Source organism: Protopterus annectens, chromosome 1.part1 (genome assembly GCF_019279795.1).
Source record: "Protopterus annectens isolate FY-2018-M chromosome 1.part1, PAN1.0, whole genome shotgun sequence".
Taxonomy (NCBI): domain Eukaryota; kingdom Metazoa; phylum Chordata; order Ceratodontiformes; family Protopteridae; genus Protopterus; species Protopterus annectens.
Genome location: NC_056726.1, coordinates 1,330,587,479 through 1,330,607,671, shown reverse-complemented (window position 1 = coordinate 1,330,607,671; position 20,193 = coordinate 1,330,587,479). Strand labels below are relative to the sequence as shown.

The window sequence follows — 20,193 nt, the reverse complement described above, 5'->3', positions numbered from 1 at the left end:
AATCTTCACAGACAACACCACTGTCATGTGGTACATCAACAAACGGGGGGGGGCACGTCCTTCCTCCTCTTCAGGCTGGCAGTGCAGATTTGGGAATTAGCCTCACAAAACCACTTATCTCTGCACTCAGTCTACATCCCTTCCCAGGACAACCACCAACCGGATGTTCTCAGCAGATCTTTCTCTCTGCATCATGAGTGGATGTTGCACAGAGAAGTATCTGTAGACGTTTTCCACCAGTGGAGCACACCTCAAATTTATTTGCTCCCTCCCAGAATAGACAACTGAGAATTTTATACCAAGGATCACTCCCCACTAGCCTGGGGAGTGGATGCCTTCACCATCTCATGGAAGGGATGGTTTCTGTATGCCTTTTCTCCCTTTCCTCTCATTCAAAAGGTCTTCTTGAAAATCAGGAGGGACATGCCAGAAATCTTGCTGGTGACTCCCCTGTTGGCCAAGGCCACATTGGTTCCCCCTTCTACTATCCCTCACCAAAGGCAATCATCACAAGTTACCCCACAAGGTGGACCTACTCACACAACAGAAGAGAACTCTTGTCCACCCTCACCTGGAGATGCTATGCCTAACAATCTGGGTGATCAACTTTTAATACCCTTCAGACACAGCTACTCAGACCATTCTTTCTACCCAGAACGAGGCCAGGAAACCTAACACAAGGAGATCTTACATTTTAAAATGGGAAAGATTATCCAAATGGTGTCTCCAAAGACATAGGGACCCCTTTCAAGCAGACGTTCCCATAGTCTTAGCTTGTGTGTAAACTCTTCAAGGCAGGCCTTTCATACTCTTCAGTGAAAAGGCACCTATCTGCTATCTCTGCCTGCTTGCCCTTGCACCCTCCTCTACTCTCAAAGTTAGATGTTAAATTGTTCGTGAAAGGAGTCTTGCACATTAGACCACTGAAGAAGCATATCCCACCACCTTGGGACCTAAATTATGTCCTGGAAACACTCTCTCACTGGCTCCATTTGAGCCAGCCAGTTCTGCATCCCTACAGATGTGCACATGACAAACAGTCTTGCTGGTAGCCCTCACCTCAGCTAGAAGGGTGTTAGTGTAGGGAGGGCATGCCATGACTGCCTGCAACTATCTTCCACAAAGTCAGGGTGACCCTGGGCACCAACCCCTCCATGCCCAAAGTGGTCAGTGAGCTGTCATTTAATCAGTCCATTCACCTACCCACTGTGGTTCTTCCCTTCTCCTACCAATGACAGTGAGAGAATACTACATTCACTGGATGTTCACAGGCAGTTAAGGTTTTACTTGGATAAAACTAAGACCATTAGGAAATCTAATCAACTGTTTGTATTATTTCATCCCAAAGCCCTGAGTAAGGCAGTATCCAAACAACCCATCTCCTGTTGGATCAGGAAAACTATCTGCTTCTGCTACTCCTACCACGGAAAGGACTTGCTTCAGTGGGGTCAGAGCACACTCTACCAGGGCAGTAGCCTTTTCCAAAGGCTTTTTCAAGGGCCTAGACACAACCTCCATCCTGGAGTCAGCCACCTGGTCCACTACACATACTTTTACCAAACACTACAAATTGGACTAGATCTCCAGAGCAGGTTTTGCATAGGCAGTCCTGCAGGGATTTCTGGAATCTGCAACCTCTACCTCCACCCTTCCTTCCTAAGCTGTGATACTCTTCCATAGGTTGGTACTAGGCTGTTGGCCCTAGGGCCTATACAAGCCTAACTATAACAGTTCCCTGGCTATTTCTTCCCTGGATTCCTGTCTAGCATGGCGACTTGACGTGATCCCAGGGGTGAATTTCCTAACTCCCATCCAGTCGTCAAGGTTCCTTTTGAAGAGGGCCAAAGAGGCACTCTTCTTGACATGTATGGGCAGTCTATTCCAGAGTCTGAGGAGTCTTTTGGTCAGGAACCTATCCCTCCAGCATGTTTTGTCCATTGTGATGACAAGGTTTAGATCCCTTGAGCGCGTGGCTTTGAGGGATTGGGATTTCTTTAAGTGTAGCATGTCCAACAGCTCTGGGTTTGACGTGGCCTTGTATGTTAAGCAGAGATCGCCTCTGAGTAGACTATGTGACAAGAGTATAGCTGGAGGTTTTTTTAGACAGCATACGGTATTAGGCCTGTGATTTTTTTTTAGTGAGTTATTTCTGTGGCTTTTCCAGTTGTTGCAGATGTCTTGAGAGCTACATACCAAACGGGGCGTTGTATTCTATAATGGGTCTAATGAGGGCTGAGTACACAGTAAGAATACTGCAGCATGGGAATAGAAGGGCAGTATTCCTTCCCACCCTCCTGACCCCCTTTGTTTCTCTCTACCTGTCTGTTGGCCATCATGAAGCATCCGTTTAGATTATGGTCAGACTTGGGTAGTCAAGGGCATTTCACTGCTCTGGAGGACATCATTTGAAATCACCTAAGCTACTGTCTGACTGGGCAGTCAGTTCTGAGGTCTGTACGTGCAAACGTCACATTTAAGGTCCCTGGTTTATGGCCCTACGTGTGATGTCCCATATACTAACAGCAACCAGAGTTGAGCTTCTGTATAGGAGCCAAGGTCTGGGTCACCCTGAGGCGGAGAATCCCATAGTAAGAATACTGCAACATGGAAGAGAAGGACATTTATGATTATGGTAAGATTTTACACCACCATTCTTTTTCAAAGCTGTACACTTGTACTTTGTACTGTGTGCCAAAAGTTTTGTTTGATCTTTTCTAACAGTATTGTAAAATTATGTAGTTGCTCCTTTAGCGTGGATTATAGCTAAAACTGTCCCAGAGATAACCCACCCATCAGTTTAACACTCTAGTATTTTGGCAGATGTTCTTTGTGTTTCACTGTTGCAGTCAATACATGTGGGTAATCTGCTGGCAGGTTGCCCTTAGTCGGCCTGAATAACAAAGTCTTGTGTCCTGTGTCGGTTGCTGTCTCCTCTTCCATGACGTCAGGTCGTCAGGGGTATAAGACATGCACCAACACCATTTTAATCGGTCTTTCTTGCCTCGCGGTGCCCGAAGCAGAAGCAGTTCGCAAGTGCCGGTCGGCCGACTCCTGAAATTTTTGTTTTCGAGTTTCAGAACCGAAGTCTTCAAACTAAAGCTAAGTACCCCGTTCGGGAAACTTTTTCTTGCTCCTTACCGATGTCATTAAAAGTTAATAATTGCTTTACTTGTGGGAAGCAAATACCTCATAAAGATTTTCATTTGTACTGTATTCCTTGCCTAGGCCCTGACCACAACATGCCTTGCTGTCGGTTTTGTGCTAAATTTAACCAACGCACTATTAAGCGTCTGTATATTTTTGATTCTAAATATTTTGGTTCAAGATTTAACTACCCTGAAATGTCGTCGGTTAGCAGTCCGACTACCAGAGTTCACAAAAAACGCAAAAAGTCAGAGACAAACCATCAAGGTCCAAAACCGACGATGAAGCTTCTCCTAAGCCAGTCGCCGGTACTCAGTGAGGCGCTTTCGCAGCCCCTGATACCCGCCACTTTTGAGTCACAGGCCTCTACCGAGAACCAGTCGGAGCCCGGTATGCCGCAAGATTCACAAAGTATTGGACCCGTGGATGTCTCTCCCTTGGATGGGTCCGGAGCCGCTGTGCAGGGACCGGCTTCTGATGGTGTTTTCAGGCCTCAACATTTTTATATTAAACAGACGCCATCAACAAAAACAAGGTCAAAAACAACTTCTATGTCCAAAACAATGATGCATGAGCCACGTGCTCAGGCCCCTATGCCTACAAAACAAATGATCAAAATGGCTGAGGATTTAATTACCTTGATCGGGGTTCACAACTCCCCCCCCCCCCCCCCTTGCTAAGAGGCCTAGGCAAGGTACTGATTATGAATCTTCAGATCAGGTTTCCATTTCTTCTGATTCCTCTACTGATCGGGAATTTTCTATTCCACCTTATGAGGATTCTGATGCAGAGGAATCCATCCCATCTGCATCTCCTCCTGAGGATTACTCTTTTGGATAGACTTTGCATACTTTAAGGGAACATTTTCACTGGGAGAGTCGGGACTTCTCTGAATCAAGAGAGACTTAGGAATTTAGGGATTTCCTTCTTCCTCCTCAGCGCAGGCCTTTGGCAATTCCTCCTGTATTGGACATTGTGGATGATGTGTTCTCAGAATCAAGCATGGCTCCTGATTCATTGCCTCTGGCTTCTAGTAAGCCAGACAGATATTACAGGGTTCCTGACTCCCACAAATTTATTTTCAAAAATCCTGCTGCTGATCCTGAGACTATTTCTCAGGGTCACAAGGGTGTTAAGGCTTCTACAGCCAATCAACAGCATGTTATGGGCTTACTGAAACAGAAAATGATTATTTCTGATTGTGTGGAAAATAGAGTTACAGGATTTATTGCATGCAGCAGAACAGGTTTGAAAGCATACTTTACAGTGTGGTTTTGATTCCTTGGAGGCCTATTGTAGGGCCGCCATTACTGGATCTGTGATAAGAAGGCATGCCTGGCTCAAGGAGCAAAATCTGCCTGATCATGTTAAAGCTAAATTGTCGGATGCCCCTTTGCAGCATGATACTCTAGTAATAAGGCAGAAGAGGTTTTAAACAAAATGGAAGACCAAGCTAAGTCTATGCAAACTGTAAAAGATTTTTTGCAAGTGCAGCCACCCAGGTTCAGTAGGCACTGGCCTATTAAAAATTGGTCCTTTCCTGTGTCCAACAGAGCCACTCAGGGCAAACCCAGGTGCTCAAATGGCTCCAGATATCAATCACAGGGATCTTACAGGTCAAAGCAGTGGGGTGCCTCCACCTCCAAATCTGGAGGTAACAAAGCACAACCCTACAGTAAGCAGTCTCAATGACTTTCCTCTACCATCTCCAAGCACTTATCTTTTGGCAGCCTTGGGGAAAACTAGCACTTCATGCTCAAAATTGGCAGTTAATTACCCAGGACAAGTGGGTATTAAACATAGTATCCCAGGGGTACAGATTTAATTTCCATACTTTGCCAATTCCAAACAGATTGCCGGATCTGCCACAAAACCAGTGGGCAGAGGCCCAGAAACAAGGCATGTCCGTCATGGATATGGGGGCTATTCAACTGGTACCAGAAAAGGAAGAAGGAAAAGGATTTTATTCAAGATTTTTCCTGGTACCCAGAAAAGAATTCATGTCATCCAGTACTGGACTTATCGATTCTGAACATATTCCTGGACGTTCCAAAATTCGAAATGCTGACTTTACAACAGCTACTGCCTATGCTAGGCAAGAATGCTTGGTTAGTAACTCTAGACTTAAGAGGCATACCTGCATATCCCAATAAGGGAATCTTGCAGAAGATACCCCCGCTTCAAAGCAGCCTTTTTGCATTACCAATTCTCTGCAGTGCCCTTTGGCTCATCTACTGCGCCCAGGGTCTTTACAAAGTGCCTGACACCAGTAATTGCATTCTGCAGACAAACATTCAAATTTATCCTTATCTGGACGATTGTCTCATTCAAGCATAGGACAAGGACACTCTTCTTCAATATCTGGCGTTTGTAAAAAGGCTTCTAGCATGCCTAGGGTTCACCATAAACGAAAAGAAATCAGAATTAGTACTCTCTCAAAATAATTCCATTCCTGGGTGCAAGCTTTGAATACACAACTGCCCAGATGGCTTACCTCACTCCAGACAAACACTGCAATTGACAACCTATTTCAAACAAATTGCAACAAAAACCCAGATGTTCTTCGTGTTACACTGCTGCAGTCATTACACTTGGGTTATCCTGCCGTCAGGCGGTCCTGCAGTCTGCCTGAGTTCCAAAGTCTTGGTCCGGCGTCTGTTGCTTCTTCCCTGACGTCAGTGTGCCAGGGGTATATAAGATGCACCCGACGCCATTTTCTTCAGTCTTTCTTGCCGCATGATGCCCGAAGCAGAAGCAGTTCGCAAGTGCCGGTCGGCCGACTCAGATTTTTGAAGTCGAATTTCATATCTGAAGTCTTCAATAAAGCTAAGTACCCCATTGGGGAAACTTTTTTTCTTGCCTCAGACAGATGTCAGAAGAAGTTAATTGTATTTCTTGTGGGAAGCAAATACCTCATAAGGACTTCCACTCTTATCCATGCCTAGGCCCTGATCACGACGTCACTAGTTGTCAGTTTTGTGCTAGATTTAACAAACGCACTATAAAAAGATGTTTTGATTTTGCTTTGCACTACTTTGGCCGAAGGTTCAATTATACAATGCCGTCGGATCAGCCGACGACCTCAATACCGAAAAAACGCAAAGACAAGGCTAAAGACAGGCATCCGAGGTCCAAAATTGACTAAACCTCTTCTAGGCCAGTTGCCGGTTCTCAGTGAGGTGCTTTCGCAGCCCCTGACACCCACTACCAGAGAGCCACAGGCCGCTACCGACTCCCACGTGGAGACATCTAGGCCTCTGGAAACTCAAGGTATTGGGCCTATGGAAACTAATCCCTCAGATGGGTCCGGAGCCGCTGAGCAGGCATCTGCTTCTGAGGGTGTTTTCAGACCTTCACAACTTACCATTAAGACAACAGCCAAGACAAAAGGTACCATTAAAGACAAAGAAACAAGTACAGCATTCTCCTGGACAGTCCTCCATGCCTAAGAAACAGATGCTCAAAATGGCCGAAGACCTCATTACTCTAATCAGGGGTTCTCATCCCCCTCCTGAGAAAAGACCTAGGCAGGATACAGACTGACTCCTCTGATCAGGTTTCCATTTCCTCTGATTCCTCTTCAGTCCAGGGATACTCTCTACCCCCCTATTGAGGACTCTGATGCTGAAGAATCTATCCCTTCAGCCTCTCCTCCTGAGGATTATTCTTTTGGGGAAACTTTACATACCATGAGGGAGCATTTCCACTGGGGAAGTCAGGATTACTCAGAATCCAAGAAAAGGCTCAGGGATTTCCTCTTATTGCCTCATCACAGGCCCCTGGCTATTCTGCCTGTTAGATATTGTGGATGATGTGTTCTCTGAATCCAGTTCATCTCCTGACTCTTTGCCCCCTGCTCCAGCCAAGCCAGATAAGTATTACAGAGTCCTTGACTCTCAAGTTTCTTTACAAAAACCCTTCTGCTGATCCAGAAACTATTTCCCAGGGTCCAAAAGGGGTTAAGGCCTCCATTGCAAAAAATCCAGTACCCTCTGACAGAGATTCCAGAGCTTTGGATAGATGGGGGAAGAAAGTATACACTTCTGCAACTTTAGCAGTAAGAGCTTTAAATTGCCAGTTTCACATGCTTAAGTACCAACAATATTTAATGGCTCAGTTAAAACAGAAAATGCTTGCAAGCTCAGAAGCTCCTGATTGTAAGGAAATGCAGGATTTATTGCATGCAGTTGAACAGGTGGGAAAACATACTCTGCAATGTGGTTTTGATTCTTTAGAGGCCTCTTGTAGAGCCGCAGTTACAGGTTCTGTGATTCGAAGACCTGCTTGGTTAAAAGAACAAAGTTTACCTGATCGTGTTAAGGCACAATTATTGGATGCTGCTTTACAGCATGATACTTTGTTTGGTGTTGAGGCAGAAGAGGTGTTAAAGAAAATGGAGGATAAAGCTAAATCTATGCAAACAGTCCAGGATTTCTTACAGGTACAGCCACCTCGGTTTAGCAGAAATTGGCCAACAAAGAATTAGTCCTTTCCAGTGTCAGACAGGCCACAGAGAGGCAGATACAGACGCCCAAGGGGCAGATCTCAACCCCAAGGCTCAAACAGACAGCGACAGTGGGGCACCTCAACCCCAAAAGGTGGTGAGGACAAGTCTCAACCTTACAGGAAACAGTCACAATGACCTTCCCCCCTCGTACGCCAAACACATCCTTTTTGGAAGCCCCCTTAGGGGGAAAACTAGCACTTTTTTCTCAAAACTGGCAATCACCCAAGACAAATGGGTCCTGAATATTGTGTCTCACGGTTACAGATTCCACTTTCATACCTTACCAAGGCTAAAAGGAATGCCAGACCTGCCACAAAATCAATGGGCAGAGGCACAAAAACAAATTTCAGCCCTCATGGACATGAGAGCTATTCAAGAAGTACCACAACAGGAACAACTTTAGCAAGCCAGAAAATGCCAAAAAGTAGGCGGCAAAGCAGTAAAACTTAACAAGAAATCAGAAGAAAATACTTAAAATCACAAAAGTGGCTCCTTTTCTTCTCTCAGCATTTTCTCCCCTTGGTAGGTGCTTCAGCAACAACTAGCAAGCCTGAAAAGATGCCAAAACCACGAGGCAGCCGGGTTTTAAGAGAGAGAGATCAAGGAGTTTAGAATTGACCCAAAATGGCCAATAAAACTACAGCTTCTAGGTAGTAACCACTCTTCCAGGGACAGGCAGGCTGTTCAGTGTTAAATTAACCACTCCCTCTGGTGAACACAGAGACTTCCCTTTAGCCCAAGTAAGCACTGGCCTTCTAGAAACTTCCAAACAGTTCAGAACAGCAAATCTGTAACTGAACTTTACCTTTCAGAAAGTGGGGGAAAAAAGCAAGATTTTTTTTTTTTTCTTTTTGTTGTAGTTTAAAGGTAGCAAAGATACACTAGCAGCAAAATAATTACAACGGTGCAATAAATGACCCCACACTTGAGTTCTAGGCCAAAATCAGGTAAAATGCAGTTTTTAGAGAAAAAAAACGATTTTAAATTAAGTGCAACAGAGGAAATGCAGTAAACTACCTCTAAGTACTGTTACTGTTACAGATATAAACTTTAGCAAGCCAGAAAATGCCAAAATGTAGGCGGCAAAGCAGTAAAACTTAACAAGAAATCAGAAGAAAATACTTAAAATCACAAAAGTGGCTCATTTTCTTCTCTCAGCGTTTTCTCCCCTTGGTAGGTGCTTCAGCAACAACTAGCAAGCCTGAAAAGCAAAATCCCAAAAAGGGAAGGCGTCTCTGATCAGTATTAGCAAGAAACTTCAATCCCATCATAAAATCATCAAAGGCCAGTTTCGAAAGAAAAATTACTCTAGACACTAAAGATAATCACAAGGTCGCCTTTAGTTATGTCAGGAACATGGGTGGAAACTCCCCAGATATGCTCTGAATTGTTGCATAACAGTACAAAATATACCGAACCTACAGACATAGCCAACATCCTGGCAGACGGATTCAGCACAAACTTCTCCCCCTTCCCCCCCAAAGGAGCAAATGCCTATCCCAACTGAATGTAACCTCCCTAACATCACAGATGCACAGGTGAAAGCTGCCCTCTCCAAAGCAAAAAACGCAGCATCTGTGGGACCGGACGGTGTCCCAGGCTGTGTCTTACATGAGCTCCAAGAAGAACTGAACCCTCACATTAAGTCACTGTTTAAACTTAGCCTTACTACAGGATATGTACCCAAAGAATGGCGTACTGCTACAGTAGTCCCACTCCACAAAGTTGGTGCCACAACGGACCCCGGAAACCATCTCCCCATAAGCCTGACTAGTCTGGTCTGTAAAGCTATGGAGCATATTATCATGGAACTCATAAACAAAGACATTGGGAGCCTCCAGACACTGGACCCTACCCAGTTCGGCTTTAAGGGCAGATCTTGCCTCTTAAACCTAGTTGATTTCTTTGAAACAGTTACCAAAGCCATAGATGAGGGCAAGGTAGTCCACACAGCCTACCTGGACCTCGCAAAAGTCTTCGACACAATACCCCACTCGGGCATCATAAATAAGCTTACCAGCTTAAATATCAACCCCTATATCACAAGATGAGTTGCAAACTGGATCAGAGATAGAACCCACATGGTTAGAATCGCAGGTGCCATGTCCGAATCCAAACCATTTACAAGTGGCGTCCCACAGGGCTCAGTTCTGGGGCCTCTCTTGTTCAGTATATACTTCTCTGAGGTTCAGGCTAACGTGGGGGGATTATGGCTGACAAAGTTCGCAGATGACTGCAAACTGGGGCCATAATCGAATCTCCAGCTGACACAAGCATCCTCCAAAAGGGTCTCTCAGAGACGGATGCTTGGTGCCAGAGCCACGGCCTCAAGCTAAATGCTAAAAAGTGCATAGTCATCCCTTTGGGAAAACAAGGTGCCACAAATTACCACATAGGTGGTAATCCATTAAACGTAAGTAATTAGAGATTTGGGGACCAACGTAGATAGTAATCTCTCCTTTGATAATCACGTTGCCAAAGTGGTTAGAAAGACCTTCTATATAGCCCACCTTATCACGAAAGGGTTTGCATCTAGATCGAGAGGTCATTGCCCCTCTACTCGTCACTCAGGCCCATAATTGAATAGAATGTCCCTTTAGGGATGTACCTTACCCGACACCTGCAGCAACTGGAGAGACCCCAAAAGTACCTCACCAAGAGGATCATGGGCTACAAACAGATGTCCTATGCAGCTCGACTAAAGAAACTCCAGCTCTACTCAGTTGCTTACCGCCTAATCAGAGGCGATCTATGCCTGACGTACAAAGCCATGTCAAACCCAGAATTAATGGACATGCTCCACCTCAAAAAATCCAAGTCCCTTAGAGCTACACGCTCCAGGGACCTAAACCTCAGCACAAAAATAAATAGGACATGCTGGAGGGACAGATTCATTTCCCAGAGGCTCCCCTCACTCTGGAATAGAATCCCAATTCATGTTGGACATAGCCCCTCGCTCACCCTTTTCAAGCGAAATCTTGACGCGTGGATGGGAAATCGCAAATTCACCCCTGGGATCTCTTCTGTGTCCCTGCTAGACAGAGGCACAGTGAACTAATCTTAAAAGGGTACCTTCTGTGACCTACTTTGCAGAGACACAGTAGGCTAATCTAATAGGGAGGCGGAAGCCAAATACACTCTGGCTAGGCTTATAAATTCCTTAGGGCAGATAGCCTAGTATCTACCTATGAATTTGCTCAAGACTCTTCCTGGTCCCCAGAAAGGACAAGGCCTGGAGGCCCATACTAGACCTTTCAATTCTGAATACTTACCTGGATATTCCAAAATTCTAAATGTTGACATTACAGCAGCTTCTACCCATGCTGGGCAAGAAGGCTTGGCTTGTTACTCTGGACCTCAGAGGCATACCTGCATGTCCCTATCAGACGAAATTGCAGAAGATACCTCAGATTCAAAGCTGGTACAATGCACTACCAATTCTCTGCACTGCCCTTTGGCTTATCTACTGCGCCCAGGGTCTTCACAAAGTGCCTGGCACCAGTAATTGCAAGACAAAAAGGAATTCAAATATATCCATACCTGGACGACTGCCTCATTCATGCAGAGACAAAGGACATTCTTCTACAGCATCTGGCGTTTGTAAAAAGGTTGCTAATTTCTCTAGGGTAAACAGTAAACAAAAATAAGTCAAAACTAGTGCCCTCGCAACAGATTATATTCCTGGGTGCCAGTTTAAATACAACGGCCCAGATGGCTTACATCACGCCATTTCAACTAACTCAATATTTTCAATTACTGGCAAGAAAGTCCCATCTCCCTGCAAGAAAAATTCTGCAGGCCTTGGAATTCATGGCATCCTGCATACTACTAATACCGTATGCCAGACTGCATATGAGAAAATTACAATGGTACCTGAAAAGTGTTTGGACTCAACACTCTCATAGTTTAGAAGCAGTAATACCAAGGATTCCCTGCCTACAACAGGAGTTTCGATGGTGGGCACAGGCATGTCACCTAAACAAGGGTCAGCCTTTTACCCGACCCACAGCCAGGCAAACTCTTAACAGATGCTTCGGCTTACGCCTGGGGAGCACACATGGCAGGAAAATGCATTCAGGGCAAGTGGACCACAGACCAGATGCATCTTCACATCAATCAGAAAGAGATGTTGGCTATTCAAAATGCCCTAACAGCTTTCAAGGGCCTTCTACATCCAGGACAATTATTACTAAAGACAGACAACACCACAGTAATGTGGTACATAAACAAGCAAGGTGGCACTCATTCTTATCCCCTATGCAGGCAAGCCATTACCTTGTGAAACACAGCTCTAACGTATCAAGTTCACCTGCAAGTACAATTCCTGCCAGGATAGAAAAATACTCTGGCAGACTATCTAAGCAGAAATATCATGGACCCTCATGAATGGAAATTGAATCCACAAATCTTCAGCATGGTAACGCAAAAATGGGGATGCCCAGACATAGATCTTCTGCTATTTGCACCATGGTAAACCTGTGCCCAAGGGGATCAGGTTCCATTCCATCAGGGCTGCCTCTACTTCAGCAGCTTTTCTCAGAGGGGTCCCAACCAAAGACATTCTAGAATCTGCTACTTGGATCTCTGTTCATACGTTCACAAAGCATTACCATTTACCCCTCTCCTCTAAATCCAGGGCAGGCTTTGCCACTGCAGTCTTGCAGGGCCTTATAGCTGCTCCTAATGCTGTTTAGTTCCATCCTCCCATCCAAAGCTTTGGGATTCTACCCAAATGTAATGACTGCAACAGTGAAACACGAAGAACATAGTACAGTTGTGTACACTTACCATAAATGTAGATGTTCGAGTGTATTCACTGTAGCGGTCCAGGTTACCCACCCGCCATCCCCCATTCTATACCTTTTCTTTCCTTCACTATACTCAGAAGCCTTTGTGGTGTATTTGCTTTTAGTTGAAGGTAAATTTTATGTTTCTAAGGTGCATTTATATATTTACTGTTTATATATTTTTGCTCCCCATTTGGGGGGGCACCTGACATCTGGGGAAAGAAAAACTGATTTAAAATGGCGTTGGCTGCATGTTTTATACCCCTGATGACCTGACGTCATGGAAGAGGAGACAGCAACCAACGCAGGACCCAAGACTTTGTTATTCAGGCCGACTGAGGGCAACCTGCCAGCAGATTATCCAAATGTAATGACTGCAACAGTGAATACACTCTAACATCTACATTTATGGAAAGTGTACACAACTGTACTTAATGAATGGTGACAGAAGTTCCAAAAGCTGAACCCAGGATACCTGTTTAAGTTAACATGTTTTTGCTGAAATTTTGTCTTCAGTTTTGCATAATGCTTGGGGCTTTTTTTTAATTAACCCTTTGCTTGTTTATTATTACATCTGTATGTCAGTACCAGCATTTAGAGAACAGCTTTTAGTTACTTCTGAAAGTTTCTGCATCTGCAGCTTGATCTGAACTAATGCAACCATTTTAATAAATCATACCTTTAGAAACTCCACCTCCTGGGTACATCAGTGAAGATGGGGAAACAAGTGATCAACAGATGAACCAAAGCATGGACACAGGTAAATCTTTATTGAACAGTTTGGAAAGTTCACCAGCTGTTTTAGTAACGGAAATAATTTTGGTCTAATAGAAATATCTCCAGATATTTTTTGACGCTTGTATAAAAGTTGATTGTGTTGTCTGAAATTACTTCCATCGATAGCTGAAAATATTTGCAAATGCTGGTATGTTTGACAGCAAATACATAACCAATTACTGTTTGGCAGTTGCATAGGGATAAGGCTGCAAACTGTTTTCTGTGGTACATGGTTCAATTTTAACCCTCATTTGCCTGTTGTGCCACCTTGAGCAAGTTGCATAACTATTCTGCACAGATTTAAAAAAAAAAAAACTTGGTTAAGTGCTACAGTGACTGATTCTTGTACATTGGTACATGCTGTTAGGTGATTTTTTTTTTTCAGTTGTGTTGTGCATCATTTGATAATTTAGATCGGATGTGGAAACACTAGGTGACCATTGAAGACCTTTACCCAAATTCCCATTTGCCCTCAAGTACTGTCTGCCATGCCATGTCTGTGCTTGTTTTTGATGTCAGACATCCATTATAAGCAACATGTGGAGAAGTTTTAAACAGAAGGTGGATCGGGACTGGGAAGATGTGACCAAGACATTCAGCTTCCCTAATGGGTTTGAAGATGCACATTCTGGTGAAACCCCTTTGCAGCCCCAGTCCATGCATATCAGTTAGGATTCCTCTGATAAAACCACTTGGGAGGCAGCCACGTGTCTGCGCTAAAAGGCCAAGTGTGGTACTTAAACCAGATGCCATGCACAAGTCTGATGCTGAAAATTATTTTGTATTTTTCTGAGGGGGGGGGGGGGGATAGTAAGCCCACAGTTTTTTTTAAGGTTGACATCCAGGTTGGTTGCCCACCAAGAGGCCAAAAATCCAAACCTAGGACTGAGCTCCCTGTACATACTTGGGTCTCTGGCAGAGGGTAATTCCTCAGATGTTCATCGTGCATACAGCTGCAGTCATAACAGATGGGGGTTACAGCTGCAGTCATAACAGATGGGGGTTATCCTGCCGTCAGGCGGGTCCTCAGTCGGCCGAATTCCAAAGTCTAGGTCCGGCATCGGTTGTCGTCGCTTCTTCCCTGATGTCAGTGCGGCAGGGGTATAAAAGAGGCAGCCGATGCCATTTTCTCCAGTCTTTCTTGCCGCGCGGTGCCCGAAGCAGAAGCAGTTCACAAGTGCCGGTCGGCCAGCTCCTCAGATTTACGAAAGTATTTCAGCCGAAGTCTTCTTGAAAGCTAAGTACCCCGTTGGGGAAACTTTTCTTGCCTCAGACCGATGTCAGACAAAGTTAATAATTGCATTTCTTGTGGGAAGCAAATACCGCATAAGGATTTCCACTCTTTCTGTATACCTTGCTTAGGCCCAGACCACGATGTCTCGGCCTGCCGTTTCTGTGCTAGATTCAATAAACGCACTATTAAGCGTCGGGCGGAGTTCGCCCTTCACTTTTTCGGCAAAAAATTTAATAATATTATGTCGTCGGATACTCAGACTCCAGTTTTGAGCAAAAAACGCAAAGATAAGGACCGACATACGAGGTCCGCACCACCTACTGAAACCACGCTAAGGCCGACTGCCGGTTCTCCGGTACTCGGCGAGGCACCTATGCAGCCCCTGAGTACCGATGACAATGCATTACCGGTGTCTTCAGTACCCGAGGTCGCAGGCTCCTCGGCCCCAATTCCTACTACAGATCCCGACGCCACTTCTGGCGAGGAAACTCAGAATTTAGACAGGCCTGCCATTTCTCAAGGGGTCTTCAGGCCTTCCTCCTTCTCTATTAAAGCCTTCACTAAATCTAAAGCAGCCATGAAAACCAAAAAACAGGTTCCTCAGACCCCCTCTTAAGGCACCATGCCTAAAAAACAGATGCTTAAAATGGCTGAGGATTTGATTACTCTTATCAGGGGTTCTCAACCCCCCCTCTGACAAAAGGCCCAGATTAGAGGAAGACTACCCTTCCTCAGATTAAGCTTCTATTACCTCAGAACTATCTGAGGACCAGGATTATGCCTATTCTCCATTCGAAAACTCTGATGCAGAGGAGTCTATTCCCTCAGTCTCCCCCTTGAGGACTTCTCTTTTGGGGAAACCCTGCATACATTGAGGAAACACTTTCATTGGGAAGGCCAAGATTACTCATATTCCAAGAAAAGGCTCCGGGAATTTCTTCTGCTCCCCCAGCATAGGCCTCTGGCTATCCCTCCTGTTTTAGATATATTGGATGATGTGTGCACAGAAGCCAGCCTTAATCCAGATTCTTTGCCTCCAGCTTCTGTTAAACCAGACAGGTATTACCGGGTTCCTGATTCCCACCAGTTCCTATATAAAAGCTATACTGCTGACCCAGAAACAATTTCACAGGGTCCCAAGGGAATTAAGGCCTCTACTGCTAAAAACCCATTACCTTCAGAGAGAGATTCCAGAGCTTTAGAAAGGTGGGGGAAAAGGTGTACACCTCGGCCACTTTAACCATGAGGGCATTAAACTGTTAGTTCCATATGTTAAAGTATCAGCAGTTTTTGATATCTCAGCTGAAAAGCAAGATGACACAACCAGAATAACCAGATTTAAAAGAGTTGCAGGATTTGTTGCATGGTGCAGAGCAAGTGGGTAAACATACCTTGCAGTGTGGTTTTGATGCTTTAGAGGCCTCATGTAGAGCTGCTGTTACAGGGTCTGTTATACGTAGGCTTGCTTGGCTCAAAGAGCAAACCTTACCAGATCATGTCAAAGCTAAATTATTAGATGCACCTCTTCAAAAAGATGTATTGTTTGGTGTTAAAGCTGAGGAGGTGCTAAAGAAAATGGAGGAAAAAGCGAAATCAATGCAAATAGTGAAAGATTTCCTGCAGGTACAGCCTCCACGTTTCAGCTGAAATTGGCCTTCAAAAAATTGGTCCTTTCCAGCCACGGACAGACCTCAAATGGGCAGATACAGGCGCCCAAGGGGTAGAGGGCAACCAAGGATCTTCCAGAGCCAGACAGCGGCAAGCACCAACCCCAAGAGGTGGAGAAGATAGATCACAGTCTTTTAGAAAATAGACACAATGACTTCCCCCTACACCTGCTAAGCAAAGGTTTAATGGCAGCACCTTTGGGCGGAAAACTGACATTATTCTCAAAAAATTGGCATATTGTTACAAAAGACAAATGGATTCTGGACATTATAGACAGAGAGGCTACAGGTTCCACTTTCACACCCTTCCAAAAATGAGAGGCATGTCAAACCTGCCACGAAATCAAAGGGCAGAGGCACAAAAACAAGTTTCAGCTCTCATGGACATGAAAGCAATTCAAGAGGTACCTGCAAAAGAACAAGGTCAAGGGTTTTATTCCAGACTATTCCTGGTACCAAAGAAAGACAAAGATTGGAGACCTATCTTTGACCTATCCATCCTAAACACATGTCTACAGGTGCCAAAATTCGAGATGCTCACATTACAGCAGCTTCTTCCCATGCTGTGCAAGGAGTCTTGGCTGGTAACATTGGACCTCAAGGAGGCATACCTGCATGTCCCTGTCAAAGACAAGATTGCAGAAGATACCTCAGATTTCTTGCAGGTTCAACCCATTACCAATTCTCTGCATTGCCCTTTGGCTTATCTACTGCGCCCAGAGTGTTTACGAAATGCCTGGCATCAGTAATCGCCTTCTGCAGACTATAAGGGATACAAATCTACCCATATCTGGACGACTGCCTGATCCAAGCGGACAGCAAGGACATACTACTGCATCACCTGGCATTTGTAATAAAACTGTTAAACTTCCTGGGATACACAGTCAACAAAAAGAAATCAAAACTAATACCCTCTCAACAAATAATTTTCCTGGGTGCCAGCTTTGATACAACCACTCAGATGGCCTACCTCATGCCAGACAAGCAAGGGCAACTGTCTCAATACTTCAGAAAAATGGCAACTTACACCAGGCTAACTACAAGGAAAGTCCTGCAGGCTCTGGGATTCATGGCATCTTGCATCCTACTAATCCCATGTGCAAAGCTGCATATGAGGAAACTTCATTGGTACCTGAAAAACTTATGGTCTCAACACAGCCACAGCTTGGAAGCAATTATACCACTCATTCCATGCCTTCAAAAGGAATTTTTGTGGTGGACTCAAGCTTGCCAAAGAAACACAGGTCTTCCTTTCTGTGTACCTCAAGCAACTCAAATCATCACAGCAGACGCCTCAGACTACGCCTGGGGAGCACACATGACAGATCAGTGCATTCAGGGAAAATGGACCTGAAAAGAGAATTACTTTCACATCAACCAAAAGGAAATGCTAGCCATGCAAAAGGCTATTATGACCTTCAAAGACCTACTGCGTCCAGGCCAGCTATTGATAAGGACAGACAACACCACAGTGATGTGGTACATAAACAGGGGGGAACTCATTCATACCCCCTGTGCAGGCAAGCCATGACCTTATGGAACACAGCACTGGAATTGCAAATTCAACTACAGGCACAATTCCTGCCAGGGAAGGAAAACACACTGGCAGACAACCTAAGCAGAAATATGACAGATCCACACGAATGGAGGTTGCATCCTCAAGTTTTCACAAAGATAACTCTGGCATGGGGACAGCCAGACATAGATCTCTTTGCTACCCACAGAAATTGCCAGTTGAAAATATTTTGTTCAAGGACCTATCATCCACAGGCCTGGAAAGTGGACACACTTTCCTTCAATTGGGCAACATTGACAGTCTATGCCTTCCCGCCTTTTCCTCTGCTGCCCAAAGTTCTATTAAAAGCCAGAGCAGAGAGGCCGAAAATGATTCTCATTGCTCCAGACTGACCAAGACAGCACTGGTATCTGCTCCTGAAGAGCCTGACACATTCCCCACCATGGATCCTACCTCTAGTCCCTCTTCTGTTGTCCCAGCACAACTACAAAAACCTTCACAGCAATCTTAAAACTCTAAATCTAGCTGCATGGAGAATTCTTTGATTTCCCAACAGTTTCTCCTCTCCAAGGAGGTGCAGGATGTCATCTTGGAGGCCAGAAGACCCTCTACTAGAAAGGCCTACTCCGCCAAATGGAAACAATTTTGTGCCTGGAATCAAGAAAAGGGACAGAATCCTTGGGTAATAAATATACCTCAAATTTTACATTACCTAGCTGAGATGTTAAACAATGGACTTTCCTTCTCCATCAAGATCCACGCTTCAGCCATTTCTGCACAATACATCACAGATCCTCCTTTATTCTCTCACCCTCTCTTAAGGCAGTTCCTCAGAGGGGCAAAGAATATAAACCCCCCAAGGAAACCACCAGTCCCTGCTTGGGACCTCAACTTCGTATTTGAAAAGCTGACCCTTCCTCCCTTCGAGCCAGCATCTTCAACAGTTACAGTACTTGTCATGGAAAACAGCCTTTCTTCTGGCTATCACCTCAGCACGCGGGGTTTCGGAGCTACAGGCCCTCATGGCTGTGCAACCATTCATCATTTTCTATCAGGACAGAGTTTCCTTACGAACCAACCCTACCTTTATGCCAAAGGTAGTATCCAGTGTAGCTTTGAATCAGACTATCCACTTAACCTACCTTTTATCCTAATCCACAAAATAAAGGGGAAAGATTACTACATTCCTTGGACATTCACAGACAACTTTGTTACTATTTGGACAGAACAATGCCATTCAGGAAATCTGAGCAACTCTTTGTGTCCTATGCTGCAGGTGCTCAGGGAAAGGCCATTTCCAAACAGACAATTTCAAAATGGATAGCCCACTGCATACGCTTTTGTTACTCATTTCATGGAAAAACTGTGCCTGCATGCATCAGATCCCACTCCACCAGAGCCACAGCTACCTCTGCAGCCTTCCTCAGGGGGGTCCCTACCAAGGACATTTTGGAAGCAGCCACCTGGAGTTCAGTGCACACTTTCTCCAAGCACCATTTCCCCCCACTATACTCAAAATCTAGAGCAGGCTTTGCCACAGCAGTCCTGCAGGGCATCCTAGCCCCTCCTAGTTCCACTTAGTGCCTACCACCCTTACTTAGCTTTGGGATTCTACCCATCTGTTATGACTGCAGCTGTATGCACGATGAACATAGTACAGTTTTGCACCTACCATAAATGTAGATGTTCGAGTGCTCATACAGCTGCAGTCCAGGTTTCCCTCCCTCCATCCCCTTTTAGGACAGGCCTTATGATGAACATTTTTCAAATAACCTTTTTGGGGTATTCTTTTATGCTGTATTTGCTTGCGACTACTGTTTTTGATTTATCAACATTGCATCTTTGCATAACATTATGTTTGCCTTCCTTCTGGGGGCACCTGACATCTGGGGCAAGAAAAACTGAAGAAAATGGCGTTGGCTGCCTCTTTTATACCCCTGCCGCACTGACGTCAGGGAAGAAGCGACGACAACTGATGCCGGACCTAGACTTTGGAATTCGGCCGACCGAGGACCCGCCTGACGGCAGGATAACCCCATCTGATGTCCTTCAAGGATGCATCTGCAGTCATAACATATGGGTTGTCGGCCGGATTCCAAAGTCTGGGTCTGGCCTCGGCTGATGTCGCACTTTCCCCGACGTCAGAGCTTCTGGGGTATAAAGGCATCAGCAGACGCCATTTTCCTCCGTCTTTCTTGCCGCGCGGTGCCCGAAGCAGAAGCTGTTCGCAAGTGCCGGTCAGTCAGATCCAGAGATTTCAGCTACCGAAGACTTCGAAAAAAGCTTTACCTGCCAAATCTACTTCTCAGAGGCCTTCCTCTAGTTCTCAAATTCTCAGTCTTGCTGAGGACCTTATATCTTTAATTAGGGGTTCCCAACCTCACCCAGACAGGGCCTCCCAACCTCCACCTGACAAAAGGCCTAGGACTGAACCCTCTGAACCTCTCTCCTCTGATTACTCCTCTGGATCTGATTTGTCAGACCATCAGGAAGAGGCCTATTCGCCTTATGAGGATTCAGATGCAGAAGACTCTATTCCTTCGGCCTCCCCTCCTGAAGAA

The 20,193-nt window shown here is 45.1% G+C and overlaps 1 protein-coding gene across 1 annotated transcript in view; it reads left to right on the top strand.

The window, feature by feature from the left end:
- The window catches only part of SMAD2 (SMAD family member 2), a 1,415,285-nt gene that overhangs the window by 150,968 nt on the left and 1,244,124 nt on the right, over positions 1-20,193 (top strand). Inside the window, exon 3 of the mRNA XM_044088986.1 lies at positions 13,109-13,198. Within this exon, the coding sequence (XP_043944921.1) occupies positions 13,109-13,198 (90 nt within the window). The remainder of the gene's footprint in view (positions 1-13,108; positions 13,199-20,193) is intronic.